General features: G+C 39.9%; 2 protein-coding genes across 6 annotated transcripts in view; one reads left to right on the forward strand and one right to left on the reverse strand.

Annotated features, from left to right (window-relative positions):
• Positions 1-14105, reverse strand: part of FUT8 (fucosyltransferase 8) — a 266970-nt gene extending 252865 nt beyond the window's left edge. For 2 of the 5 annotated variants that reach the window (XM_045565569.1, XM_045565572.1), the window contains exon 1: positions 11989-12215. The gene's annotated coding sequence lies outside the window, so the exon portion shown is untranslated. Of the gene's footprint in view, positions 1-11988; positions 12278-13196 lie in introns of those variants that run through there. The other 3 variants (XM_045565543.1, XM_045565561.1, XM_045565552.1) reach the window with 3 other exon arrangements.
• Positions 12383-13939, forward strand: LOC123646640. The gene is given in 2 exon segments (XM_045564130.1): positions 12383-12588; positions 12876-13939. Coding segments are annotated over 2 exon segments (876 nt in total). The 3' UTR covers positions 13546-13939.
• Positions 14106-14741: the final 636 nt, after the last annotated feature.

A 14741-nucleotide genomic window follows, 5' to 3' on the forward strand; every position in this document is an offset into this window, starting at 1 on the left:
AGGTTACAGTGAGCTGTGATCAGGCCAATGCACTCCAGCCTGGGCAAAAGAACAAGACTCTGCCTCTTAAAAAAAAAAAAAAATGGGAATTCTAAACCTAGAAATGGCTATATCTACTGATAGCTGCTCATTTATTAATATGACTAAAAATAAAAATTCCTTGGGAAAATATAAATGACGATGGTCTTTAATATTTTGAAGTTTCAGAAGTTATAGAAAGAGGTGTCTCTTTTCCTTTACATTGACATTTTTCCAATTATTCAATTCATATGTAGGTATTTTATATGTATTAAAAATTCAGTGGGACATTTTAAAATAAATATGGTATAGCATATATTTAAAAGAACATTCTAGGCCGGGTGCAGTGGCTCACACTTGTAATCCCAGCACTTTGCGAGGATCACTTGAGGCCAGGAGTTCAAGACCAGCCTGGGCAACAAAATGAGACCCTAGCTCTACAAAAAGTTTTTTAAAAACTACCCAGGTGTGGTGGTGCACACCTGTAATCCTAGCTACTCATAAGGCTGAGACGGGAGGATAGCTTGAGCCCAGGAGTTCAAAGTTACAATGAGCTATGATCACGCCACTGTACTCAAGCCTGAGCAAGAGAGTAAGACCCTGTCCAGAGAAAGAAAAGAAAGAAAAAGGAAGGAAGGAAGGAAGGAAGGAAGGAAGGAAGGAAGGAAGGAAGGAAGGAAGGAAGGAAGGAAGGGAGGGAGGGAGGGAGGGAGGGAAAAGGAAGAGGAGAGGAGAGGCGAGGGGAGGGGAGGGGAGGGGAGGGGAGGGGAGGAACATTCTTTGTCCAACTCAGTATGTAAGTGTTCAACTCTGTGTCTTTGGGTCTTCATTTCCTTATGAGGGCTACTGCATCATAAAAAATTTGTATTAAATAAATTTAGGTGCTTTTTTCCTGATGATCTATCTTATGTTAATTTAATTCTCAGGCTCAGCCAGAAAAACCCTAAAAAAGAGTGGAGGTCAAGTTTTGCCTCCCCACTACACTGTCATTTGGAACAACATGGACGAACCGGGAGGACATCAGGCTAAATGAAATAAGCCAGGAGCAAAAAGACAAATACAGGTACTGCATGATCTCACTTATATGTGGAATCTAAGAAGTTGAATTCATAAAAGCAGAGAGAGCAGAATGGTGGTTTCCAGGGGCTGGGGAGTGGAGGAAATTGGGAGATGTTGGTCAAAGGGTATAAAGTTTCAGTTATGCAGGATAAATAAGTTCTGGAGATATAATGTACAGTACAGTAACTACAGTAAATAATACTGTATTATATACTTGAAATTTGCTAAGAAACTAAATCTTAAACTTTCTCACCACAAAAAAAATGGTAACTATGTGAGGTGATATGTTAATTAGCTTGATTGCGGTAATCATTTCATAATGTATACACATGATAAAACATACACCTTAAATATATATAATTTGTACACCTTAAATATATATAATTTTTATTTGCCAATTGTACCTCAATAAAACTGGAGGGAAACAGAACATTTTATCTTAAAAGAAAAAATCCCTCAGTTTTTAGCTTTAAACCCACAGAGCTGTCAGGGCTTAAAACTACAGCTGACCCTTGAACAACACAGGTATAAACTGCACAGGTCCACTCATGTGAATTTTTTTCAATAAATATATTGGAAATATTTTGGAGATCTGTGACAATTTGAAAAAACTCAGACAAACCGTGTAGTCTAGAAATATCAAAAAAATTTAAGAACAAGATATCAATGCATAAAATATATGTAGATACTAGTCTATTTTATCATTCACTACCATAAATATATATAAATCAATTTTTAAAAGTTAAAATTTATCAAAATTTATAGATACAAGGACTTACAGACCACACATTGTACCATTCACAGTCAAAAGAAATGTAAAGAAACATACAGTATTGGCCGGGCGTGGTGGCTCACGCCTGTCTGTAATCCTAGCCTTCTGGGAGGCCGAGGCAGGTGGATCGCTCAAGGTCAGGAGTTCGAGACCAGCAAGAGCGAGACCCCATCTCTACTAAAAATAGAAATAAATTATCTGGATAACTAAAAGTATATACAGAAAAAATTAGCCGGGCATGGTGGCGCATCCCTGTAGTCCCAGCTACTTGGGAGGCTGAGGCAGTGGGATCGCTTGAGCCCAGGAGTTTGAGGTTGCTGTGAGCTAGGCTGATGCCACGGCACTCACTCTAGCCCGGGCAACAAAGTGAGACTCTGTCTCAAAAAAAAAAAAAAAAGAAACATACAGTATTAAATCATAACTGCATAAAATTAACTACAGTATTCACATACTATACTATTGTAATAATTTCGTAGCCACCTCCTGTTGTTAATACACTAAGCTCAAGTGTTATATCTGCTTAAAACACCATGTGACATTAATCATCTCTGAGCAGTTCATCTCTCCAATAAATTATATATCCCAGTAAAAACTGATCTCCTGGGGTTCTCGCATATTTTTCATATGTTTAGTGCAATACCATAAACCTTTGGTAATACCACACATGGGACCAATATGAAGTGGCACTACTGATGCTGGAAGTGCTCCCAAGAAGCAGAGAAAAATCATGACATTACAAGAAAAAGTTGAATTGCTTGACATGTACCATAGATTGAGGTCTATAGCTGTGGTTGCCTACCACTTGCTATTTTAAGAAAAATGAATCCAACGTAAGGACCATTGTAAAAAGAAAAAAATTTGTGAAGCCATCACTGCAGCTACACCAGCAGGCAGAAACCTTGAACTTTTCTTTGTGAAATGCTTTTTTATCTCATGCTGAAAATGCAGCTTTTATGTGAGTGTAGGATTGCTATAAGAAAGGCATGCCTATAGACTCTAACACAATTCAAGAAAAAGCAAAGTCATTATATGACAACTTAAAGCAAAAGGAAGGTGAAGGATCTAAAGCTGGAGAATTTAAAGCCAGTAAAGGATGGTTTGATAATTTTAGAAATAAATCAGGCTTTAAAAATGTCGAGATAACAGGAAAAGCAGCTTCTGCTAACCAAGGGGCAGCAGACAAGTTCCCCTGCCAGTCTTTTGGTTGTACAACAAGGAGGCCTGGACAAGAAGAACCCATTTTCTGGATTGGTTCCATTGATGCTTTGTCCCTGAAGTCAGGAAGTACTTTGCCTCTAACAGACTGCCTTTTAAAGTTCTTTTGATATCAGACAATGAGCCCCACGAGTTCAACTCCAAAAGCATCAAACTTGCCCCAAACACAACACCTCTAATTCAGCCTCTAGATCAGGGGGTTATAATGACCTTTAAGGCTCATTACACACAGTACTCGATGAAAAGGATTGTCAACACTATCGGAACAGAATTCCGATAGAAAATCATGAAAGTCTGGAAGGATTACACCATTGAAGACACCATCACTGTTACAGAAAAAGCAGTGAAAGCCATCAACCCCAAAACAATACATTCCTGCTGAAGAAAACTATGTCAAGATGCTGTATGTGACTTCACAGGATTTAAGACAGAGCCAATCAAGGGAATCATGAAAAAGGTTACAGATATGGCAAAAAAAAAAAAAGGTGGGGGGTAAAGCGTTTCAAGATACGATCTAGGAGAAATTCAAAAGCTAACAGATACCACACCACAGTAATTAACAGAAGATGACTTGATGGAGATGAGTGCTTCCCAACCAGTACCAAATGATGAGGCAGAAGATGTAGAAGAACAGTACCAGGAAACAAACTGACATTAGAGAATCTGGCAGAAGGGTTCTGACTATTCAAGACTGCTTTTGACTTCTTTTATAACATGGACCCTTCTATAATACGGCACTGAAACTAAAGCAAATGGTGGAAAAAGGATTGGTACCATGGAAAAAGGATGGGTATTGTACAGAAACATTTTTAGAGAAATCAGAAAGCAAAACAGTTAGATGGAAATTATAATGTATTTCCATAAAGTTACACCATGTGTGCCTGCCTCTCCTAGCTCCCCTTTTCACCTCTTTACCTCTTCCACCCCTGAGACAGCAAGACCAACCCCCCTTATTCCCCCTTCTCCTCAGCCTAATCAATATGGAGACAGCAAGGATGAACACCTTTATGATGATCCACTTCCACTTAATTGAATAACAAATATATTTTCTCTTCCTTATAATTTTCTTAACAACATTCTCTTTTCTCTAATTTTATCATAAGTATACAGTATATAATACATATAATATACAAAAGATGTTTTAATCCACTATTTATATTATTGGTAAGGCTTCTGGTAAACAGTAGGATATTAGTAGTTAAGTTTTGGGGAGTCAAAAGTTGTATGCAGATTTCTGACTATATGCGAGTCGGGTTGTCAGCATCCCTAATGCCCACATTGTTCAATGGTCAACTGTATAGGTCAAAAAGTATCACTAAAACACAAAGAAACCAACACTTTTCCAAACTTCAGATCCTTTTACCTTCAGAATTTCCAAAAGTTAGGTACCTTACTTTCCAACCTTACATTTGCAATAGAAACAGCAAATGACAAGTACTATATACAGATAGGAAATATGAACATGATTCCTGTTAAAACACCTTAGTTATTTATCATTATTTCCTTTTAGGTACTATCTGTACTGCTCTAAGTAAGCCTCTGTAGACAGTTATAGAGGATGTGTTCTTTTATCTCTTATCTGGTCTGACAAACTTTCTCCAAAACAGACTTCTTTAGTGATTTCATTTTCATTATATCTTTGTGCCACTATAATTCAAACACTAATAGACAGTCTTTTTATTAAGAACTATTCCTGATTGTACATTAGCAGATTTCTTTAGTTCATTATTTGGTGCATCCTTAGCAGGTCTACATCTCTTCAGCTTACTCAGCATTGAGAACATAATATTATTTGTTTACTTACAACTTAAAAGTGGCATTGTTGGCCGGGGCGAGGTGGCTCATGCCTGTAATTTTAGCACTCTGGGAGGCCAAGGCAGGAGGAGTGCTTGAGCTCAGGAGTTTGAGACCAGTCTGAGCAAGAGCAAGATCCCGTCTCTACTAAAAATAGAAAAAATTAGCCAGACAACTAAAAATAGAAAAAATTAGCCAGGTGGGGTGGTGCACATCTGTAGTCCCAGCTATTTGGGAGGCTGAGACAGGAGGATGGCTTGAGCCCGAGAGTTTGAGGTTACTGTAAGCTAGGCTGACACCACAGCACTCTAGCCCGGACAACGGAGCAACTCTCTAAAGGGAAAAAAAAAAAAGTCACATTATATCTCTTATCCTCTGTACACTTAACAACCTATAAGAGGTATCAAACAGATACTTCTAATATTTGGACCTTAAAAATAATGAGTTTTAGTTAATGGAGGCCTAGATGTCTACAATTATGACAGAGGAAGCAATCAGGATTACTTATTAATAGTAAACCTACGTTTTTTTTTTTTTTTCTATTTTTTTAATTAGCAACAATTGCCTCTCGGATAAACCGCATTGACTACGATACTGCCACTGCCCAAAGCTTATAAACCTACATTTCTTATAGTGCTGAGGCTCAGTTTACCAAGGATAAGGAAGGGTCTTTTGGCCTCAAGAATTTCAATTACAACCTTTCTAAGCCCTAGAGTTTCACTAAACTTTCTAAAAGAGAAAGAAAAATCTAAAACTTATAAAAAGAAAGCAAAATGTTTACCCTGGCTTAGCTCTAATTTTAAAGAATAGGTTTTTTCAAAATTACAATCTGTTGACATTTAGTAACTGAATGAATTAAGTAGTTACTCAAAGAACTCAAGACATGGCCAGGCGTGGTGGCTCACGCCTGTAATACTAGCACTCTGGGAGGCTGAGGCAGGTGGAGTGTTTGAGCTCAGGAGTTCGAGACCAGCCTGAGCAAGAGACCCTGTCTCTACTAAAAATAGAAAGAAATTATATGGACAACTAAAAATATATACAGAAAAAATTAGCTGGGCATGGTGGCACATGCCTGTAGTCCCAGCTACTTGGGAGGCTGAGGCAGGAGGATTGTTTGAGCCCAGGAGTTTGAGGTTGCTGTGAGCCAGGCTGATGCCACGGCACTCTAATATGGGCAACAGAGTGAGACTCTGTCTCAAAAAAAAAGAACTCAAGACATAAAAACCATAACACAACCTCTACTAAAATTTCTCTCTCAGGTGCAAGTACAATTCCATGTGTAGGAGAAATTGAATCAGTCAGATCCCAATTGATTAGGGTCCTAATTATCAAACACACTTTCTCCTTGTAAAATTTTCAAAATTAACTAGCTTAAACCAGCTAACAGTACTCCCATGAGTGAGTAGAGAATATTATTGTTCATTCTAGTTTAAGAGTCAGCTCTTTTCAACAGACATAGTATTTTTTTTGCCTTATATTACTGCATTGAGACACACAAAGAATGTTAATAATTAGTTTGTCTGCCTGGTGCAGTGGCTCACGCCTGTCATCCTAACACTTTGGGAAGTGGAGGCAGGAGGATCACTTGAGGCCAGGAGTTCAAGACCATCCTGAACAACACAGATAGATTCCCCCATCTCTACAAAAAAAATAGAAAAATTAGCCAGGCATGGTGGCATCCACCTTTAGTCCCAGCTACTCAGGAGGCTGAGGCAGGAGAATTGCTTTAGCCTAGGAGTTAGAGGTTGCAGTGAGCTATGATCATGCCACTGCACTCTAGCCCGGGAAACAGAACAGGACTCTGTCTCAGGAGGAAAAAAAGTTTAGTTTAATTAGCTTGTCTAAAAACCAATTCCTTGTAGTCAGAAACTCTATAGATGAAGACAGAAATAACACAGGAGACATAAGAATGCATTCCAGAAAACTAGAAGAGGGGGTTATGATATATTAAATATTAAGTAAAACAATAACGTGACTGATAGATAACCTTAACAATGAATCATCTCCTCTATTCCTTTTCATATGGACTTACAAAACCATTTTTTAATAAATAATATTAAACATTACACATCTGCAGTTCTCCTAGTCACTTGCCTACTACCTCAACAGGACATGAAATCATTATAATAAACCTCTTATAAAAACTAATGTTTTACCTGGAAATGCTCTATGGACTCTTAAGGAAAAAGATATACTGTAAAGATGGTCAATTCCCACATTTCCTCCCACTGCTGGGAGAAGATGACAAACAGGGAGAAGAAAGTGGAGGGATAGAGAAAAACTGAAGAAATCTTCCTCATCTCTAAATAAGGCAGTCTCATCAACCAGTATGATCCTCTCTGATTCTCCCTCTCTTAACTGACTGCCCCAGAGTCCCAGACAAGGGATGTAATACAGAAGCTACAAATTATATTTAATTACTTTACCACTAATCAACATATTACTATCACTTGTATTAAAAAATTATAAAAATTATTTTTAAACTACCTTATTATAGAATATTGACTTCATTTGTTTAATAACACTGCTATGTTTTTACAGTTTTGATGGTTTGTAAATATTGTTTATATTCTAAGCAAATTTATTCTAGTTCTAGGTATTAATAGGATTTGATATTAGATTTAAGAGATCTAATATAATAACCAGCCACAACATTAGTAAAAATTTAAAACTCATTCATGGTTCACTAACAATCTTGTTCAAATAAAAAGACTTACATAGACATAAAACAGATTTGTTTTAGTTGTATGTTTGAGGTAAACCAAATAGAGGAATCTATTGAAGTTTATATCATGTAATGATATAAAGTACTGATAATCTATTGAAGTTTATAACATGTAATGTGTCTCGTTACTCAGATTCTAAAATAAACATTAGCTTAATTTCCCATTTACATCTAAGATTAATATCAACATTTTACTTTTTATAATGTGAACTTTATTTATACTGACCAGTCATCAAGGCTATGACAAGATCTTTTAAGTCTGTTTTCATATTTATTCAGTTTATCCCATCAACAAAATAAATTTGAAAAACCTGAGCTGTAAAACACAACAAATACAGGGAGCAATTCAATAGTGATACTTAAAGGTTTTTTTTTTTTTATTCCAGTGCTTCAAAGAAGTTATAGTGTAAACCAATACAAAAGCAAGTTTAAGTGTGGTATAATCTGTTAATTTAAAAAAAATATTTGTAAAGTTCAAAAACATATTTCTCCTTCACAGTGTCATTTTCTGAACAAAAAAAAACTATCACAAAGAGATTTTTTTTGAAGTAGTACATGAATGAAATATTAGGTCTGTCAAATAGTCTTCTTAAAACAAAATTTAAATAAAACTTATCCTATAACTCTGCTTTCAATAAAAAATACAAGAGTAACCCTTATATTAACATGGCATAATTCCATAGATCCTATTTGCTCTTCTTCCATTAAAACGAAAATGTGCAGTATCGTATAATTTATGTGGGTTATATATTCAGAATATTGTAGATATTGATAAAAAAATCATTTAATCAAGGAAGAAACACCTTTCCCAGGTAGGTGATAAGGTTAACTTTATTGGTTTGATTCCTAATTATTTCCAAAGAGAAAAGTGTGAGATGATGGAGAGTGTTTGGGGGACGGGAAATATAGGCAAGCGATTAGAATGTAGAGAGAAAGGAAGATTGAGATTTGAGACTAATCAATTTTTTTAAATATTTTAAATGTATACATATTTCCATATAATATTCTTCTGTTGGAGATTTTTTAAACGTTCTTTAAAATCCAGTTGTAAATATCTTTTACATATAATTGTCTCATTATAACAAACTACAATTAAAAAACAATTCAAACTGCAAAAAAACTCTGTACTATATGGTATAGAAATATAAGCCAGAGAAATCACTAAGAGGAAAACCAAAGCGTATCCTGTATTGGTCTTCTATACCACTGGTGAAGACTGAAGTTGTTATTTCATCTGAAAAAGACCAACAGAACCAGTATTGATGCAGACCATAAAAGTACTACAATAGTAATATTTTTAGTTTCAGAGTTGTTTAGAATCTTAGCTTTATTTTTAAGAAACTTAACATGTTTTCTAAATATTTACTCTTATGATTATAAAATGAAACACTTTCTTTTATATTCATAAATATGCTATAATATGAAACAAGTATATGTACCATTTAAACCAAGAGATTTACTAAATGCAGTATATAGTAAATTAAAAATAACCATTAAATAAATGGAATGATCTATTTTTTTACTTTATCATCGAGAGTCTATTTACATAATGAAGAGCTCTGGATAACAAAGAGCCCAACCACTATTCTCAGAAAACTGAATATTCCAATGATTTTAATATATACATTATCAATTTCTGGGCTTGGTTTTAAAGAATGTGTGAACAGTCAGAAGTAAGATAACATATCTAATTGATTACAGTTTAGAAATCTAAATAAAGTGCCATACACCACAAAATAACTGCTTCATATTCAAAGGCACAAGTTCAATTTACTAGATCAGCTGGACTCACTGCATTATATTGCAGGAGACAACATTTAAATGACCTTGGGATACTGCTCTCCAGAAGTCTGAAAGGTCTGTTTCTTCACTGAAATTAGCTCTACTTTTAAAAAAATTTTTTTAAAAAGAAATTATCTCTACTTTTGATAAATATCTCTGATTTTGATACGTACCTAGCTTACTACGCAATTACTGTCTTTGCCCATATAAAACTCTACTTGAAGCTTTTTTTTCCATTTTAGGACCACAGATATTACAAATAAAAAATTTAAGAGCATGCAACATGCACAAAGGGTCAAGAATACATACACATGTTCCCTTCTGATACACTGCACAAGAAGGTTAAGAAAATACTATCACACACTCTAAGTCTGGAGACACATTTTCAGAGATTTTTTAAATGAGAAACTCAATAACTCTTAAACATTTGCTTTCCATTATTTCAGATCATGAAAAGATTTTTTTAAACTAACTTGTAATACACAATATATGCAACTCCACAATTAACCATGTATAGACATATGCCCACATCAATTCCCCCAACTCTTTTAATTAAAAATTTGTTTCTCCTGGTCTTAAAATCTGGTTTTAGGTGTTTTAAAAGTTCTAACAGCTATTAAGCTATACTTTGCTTTGGCACTAGCTCCCCCTCCAGACCAATGTACTAATATAACTGCATTTTTAAAAAATAAACAAGTAACAAGTTTTTCCAACCAAAATTTGCCACTTTTAAGGAGAATGCAGTTTCTTAAATATAACTGGCTAGAATTTGTAACAAAACACTGCAGAATTTAAACAGACTGATTGTTTTTTCGATTCTATATATCTTAAATAGAACTGATTTGAAAAATAACTTCAAGTGACTTTTTAAATTCAAGAACATCCTTAAAATACAATCTACATAGTGCAAAATTTTATGGAAATTATTTTGAATCCCTATCTTAAGATATCACAAGATAGCCTTCATGTTAACTCACTACTTGATCAAAGATATATTTTGCATGTTTCTGCCATCCACGCAAGTTTCATTCCAGCTGTTCAGCTTTTCAATTCAAAAAGAATTCTCAATTTATAAAGCAGCAAAAGGAAAATCCTTGCCTCCAAACCACCCTTGTATGTTCCTTACAGCTTATTCAACTCTAACACCCTGCATTTTTACATACTAAGCCTGTAAAATCACAATTTCAAAGGCCTAAATTCCCACCTTCTCCTTATTACTGTAGTATTAATAAATCAAGTAATTAAGACTTTCTATACACATCTTATACATTTCACAAGGATAGCAATGTACAGGGCCTTGTTATTTGGCATATGGTTTTAGGTTGTTTTAAAGTTATTTTAATGAAGGGAGACTACAATTTACTGCATTATTTCAACTTACTGCATTATTTCAGTATAGCTCTGTAGTGCTTAAATAATAATTTCTCTCCTAAAATACTTTCCATATGATGCACTCTTTTAAAGAATTAGGCATAAAACATGGCATGTAAATTTAATCAAGAAAAATAAACATGCGCTTAAACCCAGGAATATCAAGGAAAAAAAAAACTATAATGAAACCTGCCTACAATTTCTATAGAACCAAGCCAAAGTTAAGTCAGTTACTCGTGATGAGCTGAACTCTAAGCTGATACAAAACTTGTGTTGCAATTTTGTTCAGGGAAACGTTGACATTTGGGGTTATGTACTGTAGAGCCTGGCTTTTCTGGGTCCACCTTCGTGAGTTGGTTTAAATAAACTGTAAATTAATTGAAATATAGGAAGAAGAAAACACCACCTCTCCCAGCCTTTATCCAAGGCCTTTATCTAAAGGGTAACGTACAACAAAATGCTGAAAGCTCACCACGGAGAAACCCTAACCGTGACACTGCCATTTAACTTAGGAAATACACGGTGTCTCTAAAAACTACAATCCTCACGGTGAGAGAACAGGTGCTGCACCCGAAAACCCACTCACTCCTGCAGGACAAACCTCCTTGAACTAATAAATATACTCATTTAACCTTCCCAAATAAGTTTAGATACTCAAAAGCCGCCAGCTCATTATTTGCACATCAAAAGGGGGTACAGCGGCACTCAAGCCTTTAACTGCCCTGCATTGGCCCCTCGCTGAGAGTGGATCTTTGTGCCGGTCCACTCCCTGATTTCTAGCTGAAGCCACTCGTAGAAACCCCACAATGCACAGGCATCCTCCCCAATAGTCCGTGACTACAAGGACCGAACTGCTGGCAAAAGGGAAGGTAGGTGCAGAGGGGAGATAAGGAACACCTCCCACCCCCGCCCCCATCTCTTCTCTCCTCGGCTTCGGCCCCTGCCCTGAGCAAGGATGCGCGACGTCGAGGGCAGCGGCGGCGCCGCTCCGCGTCCCGGCTGGGGCGGCAGGAGCCCCTCACCCCGGCCCGCGCCCCCGGGGCTGCGCCAAGGCACCCGCCAGAGCGTCCCGGGGGCTCCCTCCCCACTTTTCCGGGAGCTGCTGGATAAGCAGCAGCAGTTGCAGCAACAGGCCCAGGGGTCGCCCGGGGGAAAGAGCAGCGACAGACCGGGAGCCTTCTCAGATCCCGCGCGCTTGCCCAGCCCAAGACCCCGAAGCACTCGGGGCCCGGCTCCCAAAACGCCCCCTTACCGGAGGCGGGAGCAGAGGCGGTCTCCGCCGTCCCCCGTCGCCGCCGCCACAGCCACAGCCCTCAGCCACAGCTGCCCCACGCTGGGGGAGTGGGAGAGGTGGCTGGGTGGAGGATGCTACTCCCGACTAAAAGGAGAGGAAGAAACGGAAACAGGAACCGCCGCCGCCGCCGCTTAACGGAGCCTTCGGCGCCACTGACTGAGGGAGAGCGCGAGGCGGCGCGAGCCAGGCAGTCGCTGACAGCGCGAGACCGAGCGCGAGCCGGGTCCAGGGCGCGCGACCCCGAGCACCACCAGCCCCATTCCGCGGGGAGAGGAAGGGGACGGTTGGCTGCGGAGCGGGCGGGGGGAGGGGGCCTGGAGCCCAGAGAACCGGCTACTCGGGTCGGCCAGAGATGAGGCGCGCACGCGCCGGAGCGGCTCTGACAACGAGCGCAGGCGGGGAAGCCTCGGCCAGCGCAAGCGTGCGCGCGCGAATGCAGGCGCGCGCCCCTCCGCGTTCCAGGCTCCTGGGAGGGGGCGCGCATGCGCCGGCAGCTGCCACCTACGGCGACCCTGGCATGTGCCAGGGCTTCTCCCCGCCCCCTTCCTCGCTGCGCGGGTGGGTAGCGTAGCTGCAGCATCCACCAGGCAGAGCCGCGGGCCACAGCGGGACGGCAGAGTTCCAGCAGGGCAGCGGCTGCGCGCGCGGGCGTCTGCTCGCACGTAGGCCGCCCTCTGCCGCCTGAAGGCCGGAGGCTGAGGGGGGCGCGAGCCGAGCCCGGCTCCCACTCCCGGGAGAGCCGCCTCAGGAGAAGGCCGTATTCTCTGGAGCGCCGGGGAACAGACCGGCCCACGCCAGCTCAGTCCGCGGCCCCACAGAGCACCCCCACTGGGAATCTGAAGCAGGCTCCTTGCCACTTCAGGGGTGGTCGCTGCTGCTCCTCGACCCCTGCAGCCCGCGCTTGGACGCTCGGCTGCAGCTTGCAGCGCGATCATACAATGACATCGCTCCAGCCGGCGATTCCGCGAAGCCCTGTTTTATCTTGTGAGAGCCGTTTTTCCACATTCTCTCGTAGAGAAAGACCCCCCACGAGGGCCTGCCTTTGATGCCCGGACTCTCCCGACCCGCGGCTGCGGCAGCCCCTCTGAGGCGGAAGTTTATTCAGTACGGGAAAGAGAACAGCGTGGGGAGAGAAGGGGGAGGCTTTTCCCTAAGGTGCTTCCTACCCGCTCGGACTCTGGAAATTCCTGGCGCCCGCGATGCAGAGCAGTGGGCCGAAGAGCTACCTCAGACCAGCCCAGACTGCGAGCTGAGCGGGAGGACCTGAGGCTCGCCGCCCGGGCACACAAAGTAGTCGCGGGCCGAGGGGTGCCGCCGGGGCCAATCAGAGCCGCGAGCCGCGTGAGTGGAGTGCGAGCCGGCCAATCAGAGGGCCGGAAGATGAGCTTCCCTTACCAAACTCTTCCCTGTAGCCTCGAGACCCAGATCCCAAGCCTGGGGCGAAGTATGATGGAAAAGCGAAATGGTGCCCTAAAGACAAGAATTACTTCTCCAGGCTTGGATGTTTTTAAGTAAATACCGGGGGTACTTATCACAGAGCAAATAGCGGCGGCCTCTTAGATGTTACGTTTTAAAAGGATCACAGGGAAAAGAGATTGAAGAGGCAGTGGCCTGCCAAGACTGCAATGTGCCTAATAACATCCATAAATTCACAATATTGAGACCCTCTTATAGGCCAGGAACTGTATTATAGAGATAAAAACAAGGTGTGCTGATTCATAGGAAGAAAATCCCCTGTCCTCAGGCAAGTCGGGTTTTTCCAAGAGAGGCTTGGCTTGACCTGATGCCTCTGGTATTTATTGTCAGCTCTTTAAACAAAAAGCATTCTGTGAAGTGCTGTACTTTACCGTCGTTTTTTGTGATTGTTATCTCCGGGTAAAACAAAATTGAGAGGAAAGTAGAATGACTTATCCAGGGTCACACAAAAAATACACTGACAGAGCCAGATTTATGTTCTAGCTCAGAAAGTTTGGATATCATCATTCAATAATCATTTGTTAAATGTGTGGGTGCTATCTTCCATGAGATTTCTGCACTAAGCTTACAAACAGAACAAAATTCTGCTATAAGAGTCACACCCTTTCTTTGTTGGAAATGAACAGAAATTTTAAGCTTATGCCATAGTAAGATGGATTAAAGGCCAAAATCTTATTAGTCATACTACAGATAATTTTTAGAAGTCACAGATGGGTAGATATTCACTTTTTAGTTTAAATACAACATTTTTAAAAATATTTTAACAAGCATGTATAACTTATTTTTTTTTTAAGAAAGAAGAGAACCATTTCCGGTTGGTTAACAATTATTATAGCTTACGTTGTATAATACTTTAAGATCTTCAAGTTCAGAGCTTTACATTTGCTTCAAAATGTCCAAGTTTATCTGACCTTCAACTTTCCCTCCCAAAAACCCAGGAATTAAAATACTTATCTTCCCTACCTCCTTCCAATAAAAACAAAACAAAACTGTCCCAGGAATGTTTGTCCAGGATTTAGTACATTTTTATAGGACATTATAATATATATTAAAATAGCAAATAACTTTGGTATCTCTAGAATATACTCAGAAACTAGTTCTTCAGTGATTTTGATCTTTGCTAAGTCAATGTGTTTCTCAGCCCATGACAGAACATATTATCAAGGCCCTTTCCAATCCAGGGCATGCCCAGGAGTTAGCTGCCAACCCAGAACTAGAAGTTTCGGTTAAACAAC

The sequence above is a fragment of the Lemur catta genome, chromosome 1 (assembly GCF_020740605.2).
Source record: "Lemur catta isolate mLemCat1 chromosome 1, mLemCat1.pri, whole genome shotgun sequence".
In the NCBI taxonomy this organism is placed as follows: Eukaryota; Metazoa; Chordata; class Mammalia; order Primates; family Lemuridae; genus Lemur; species Lemur catta.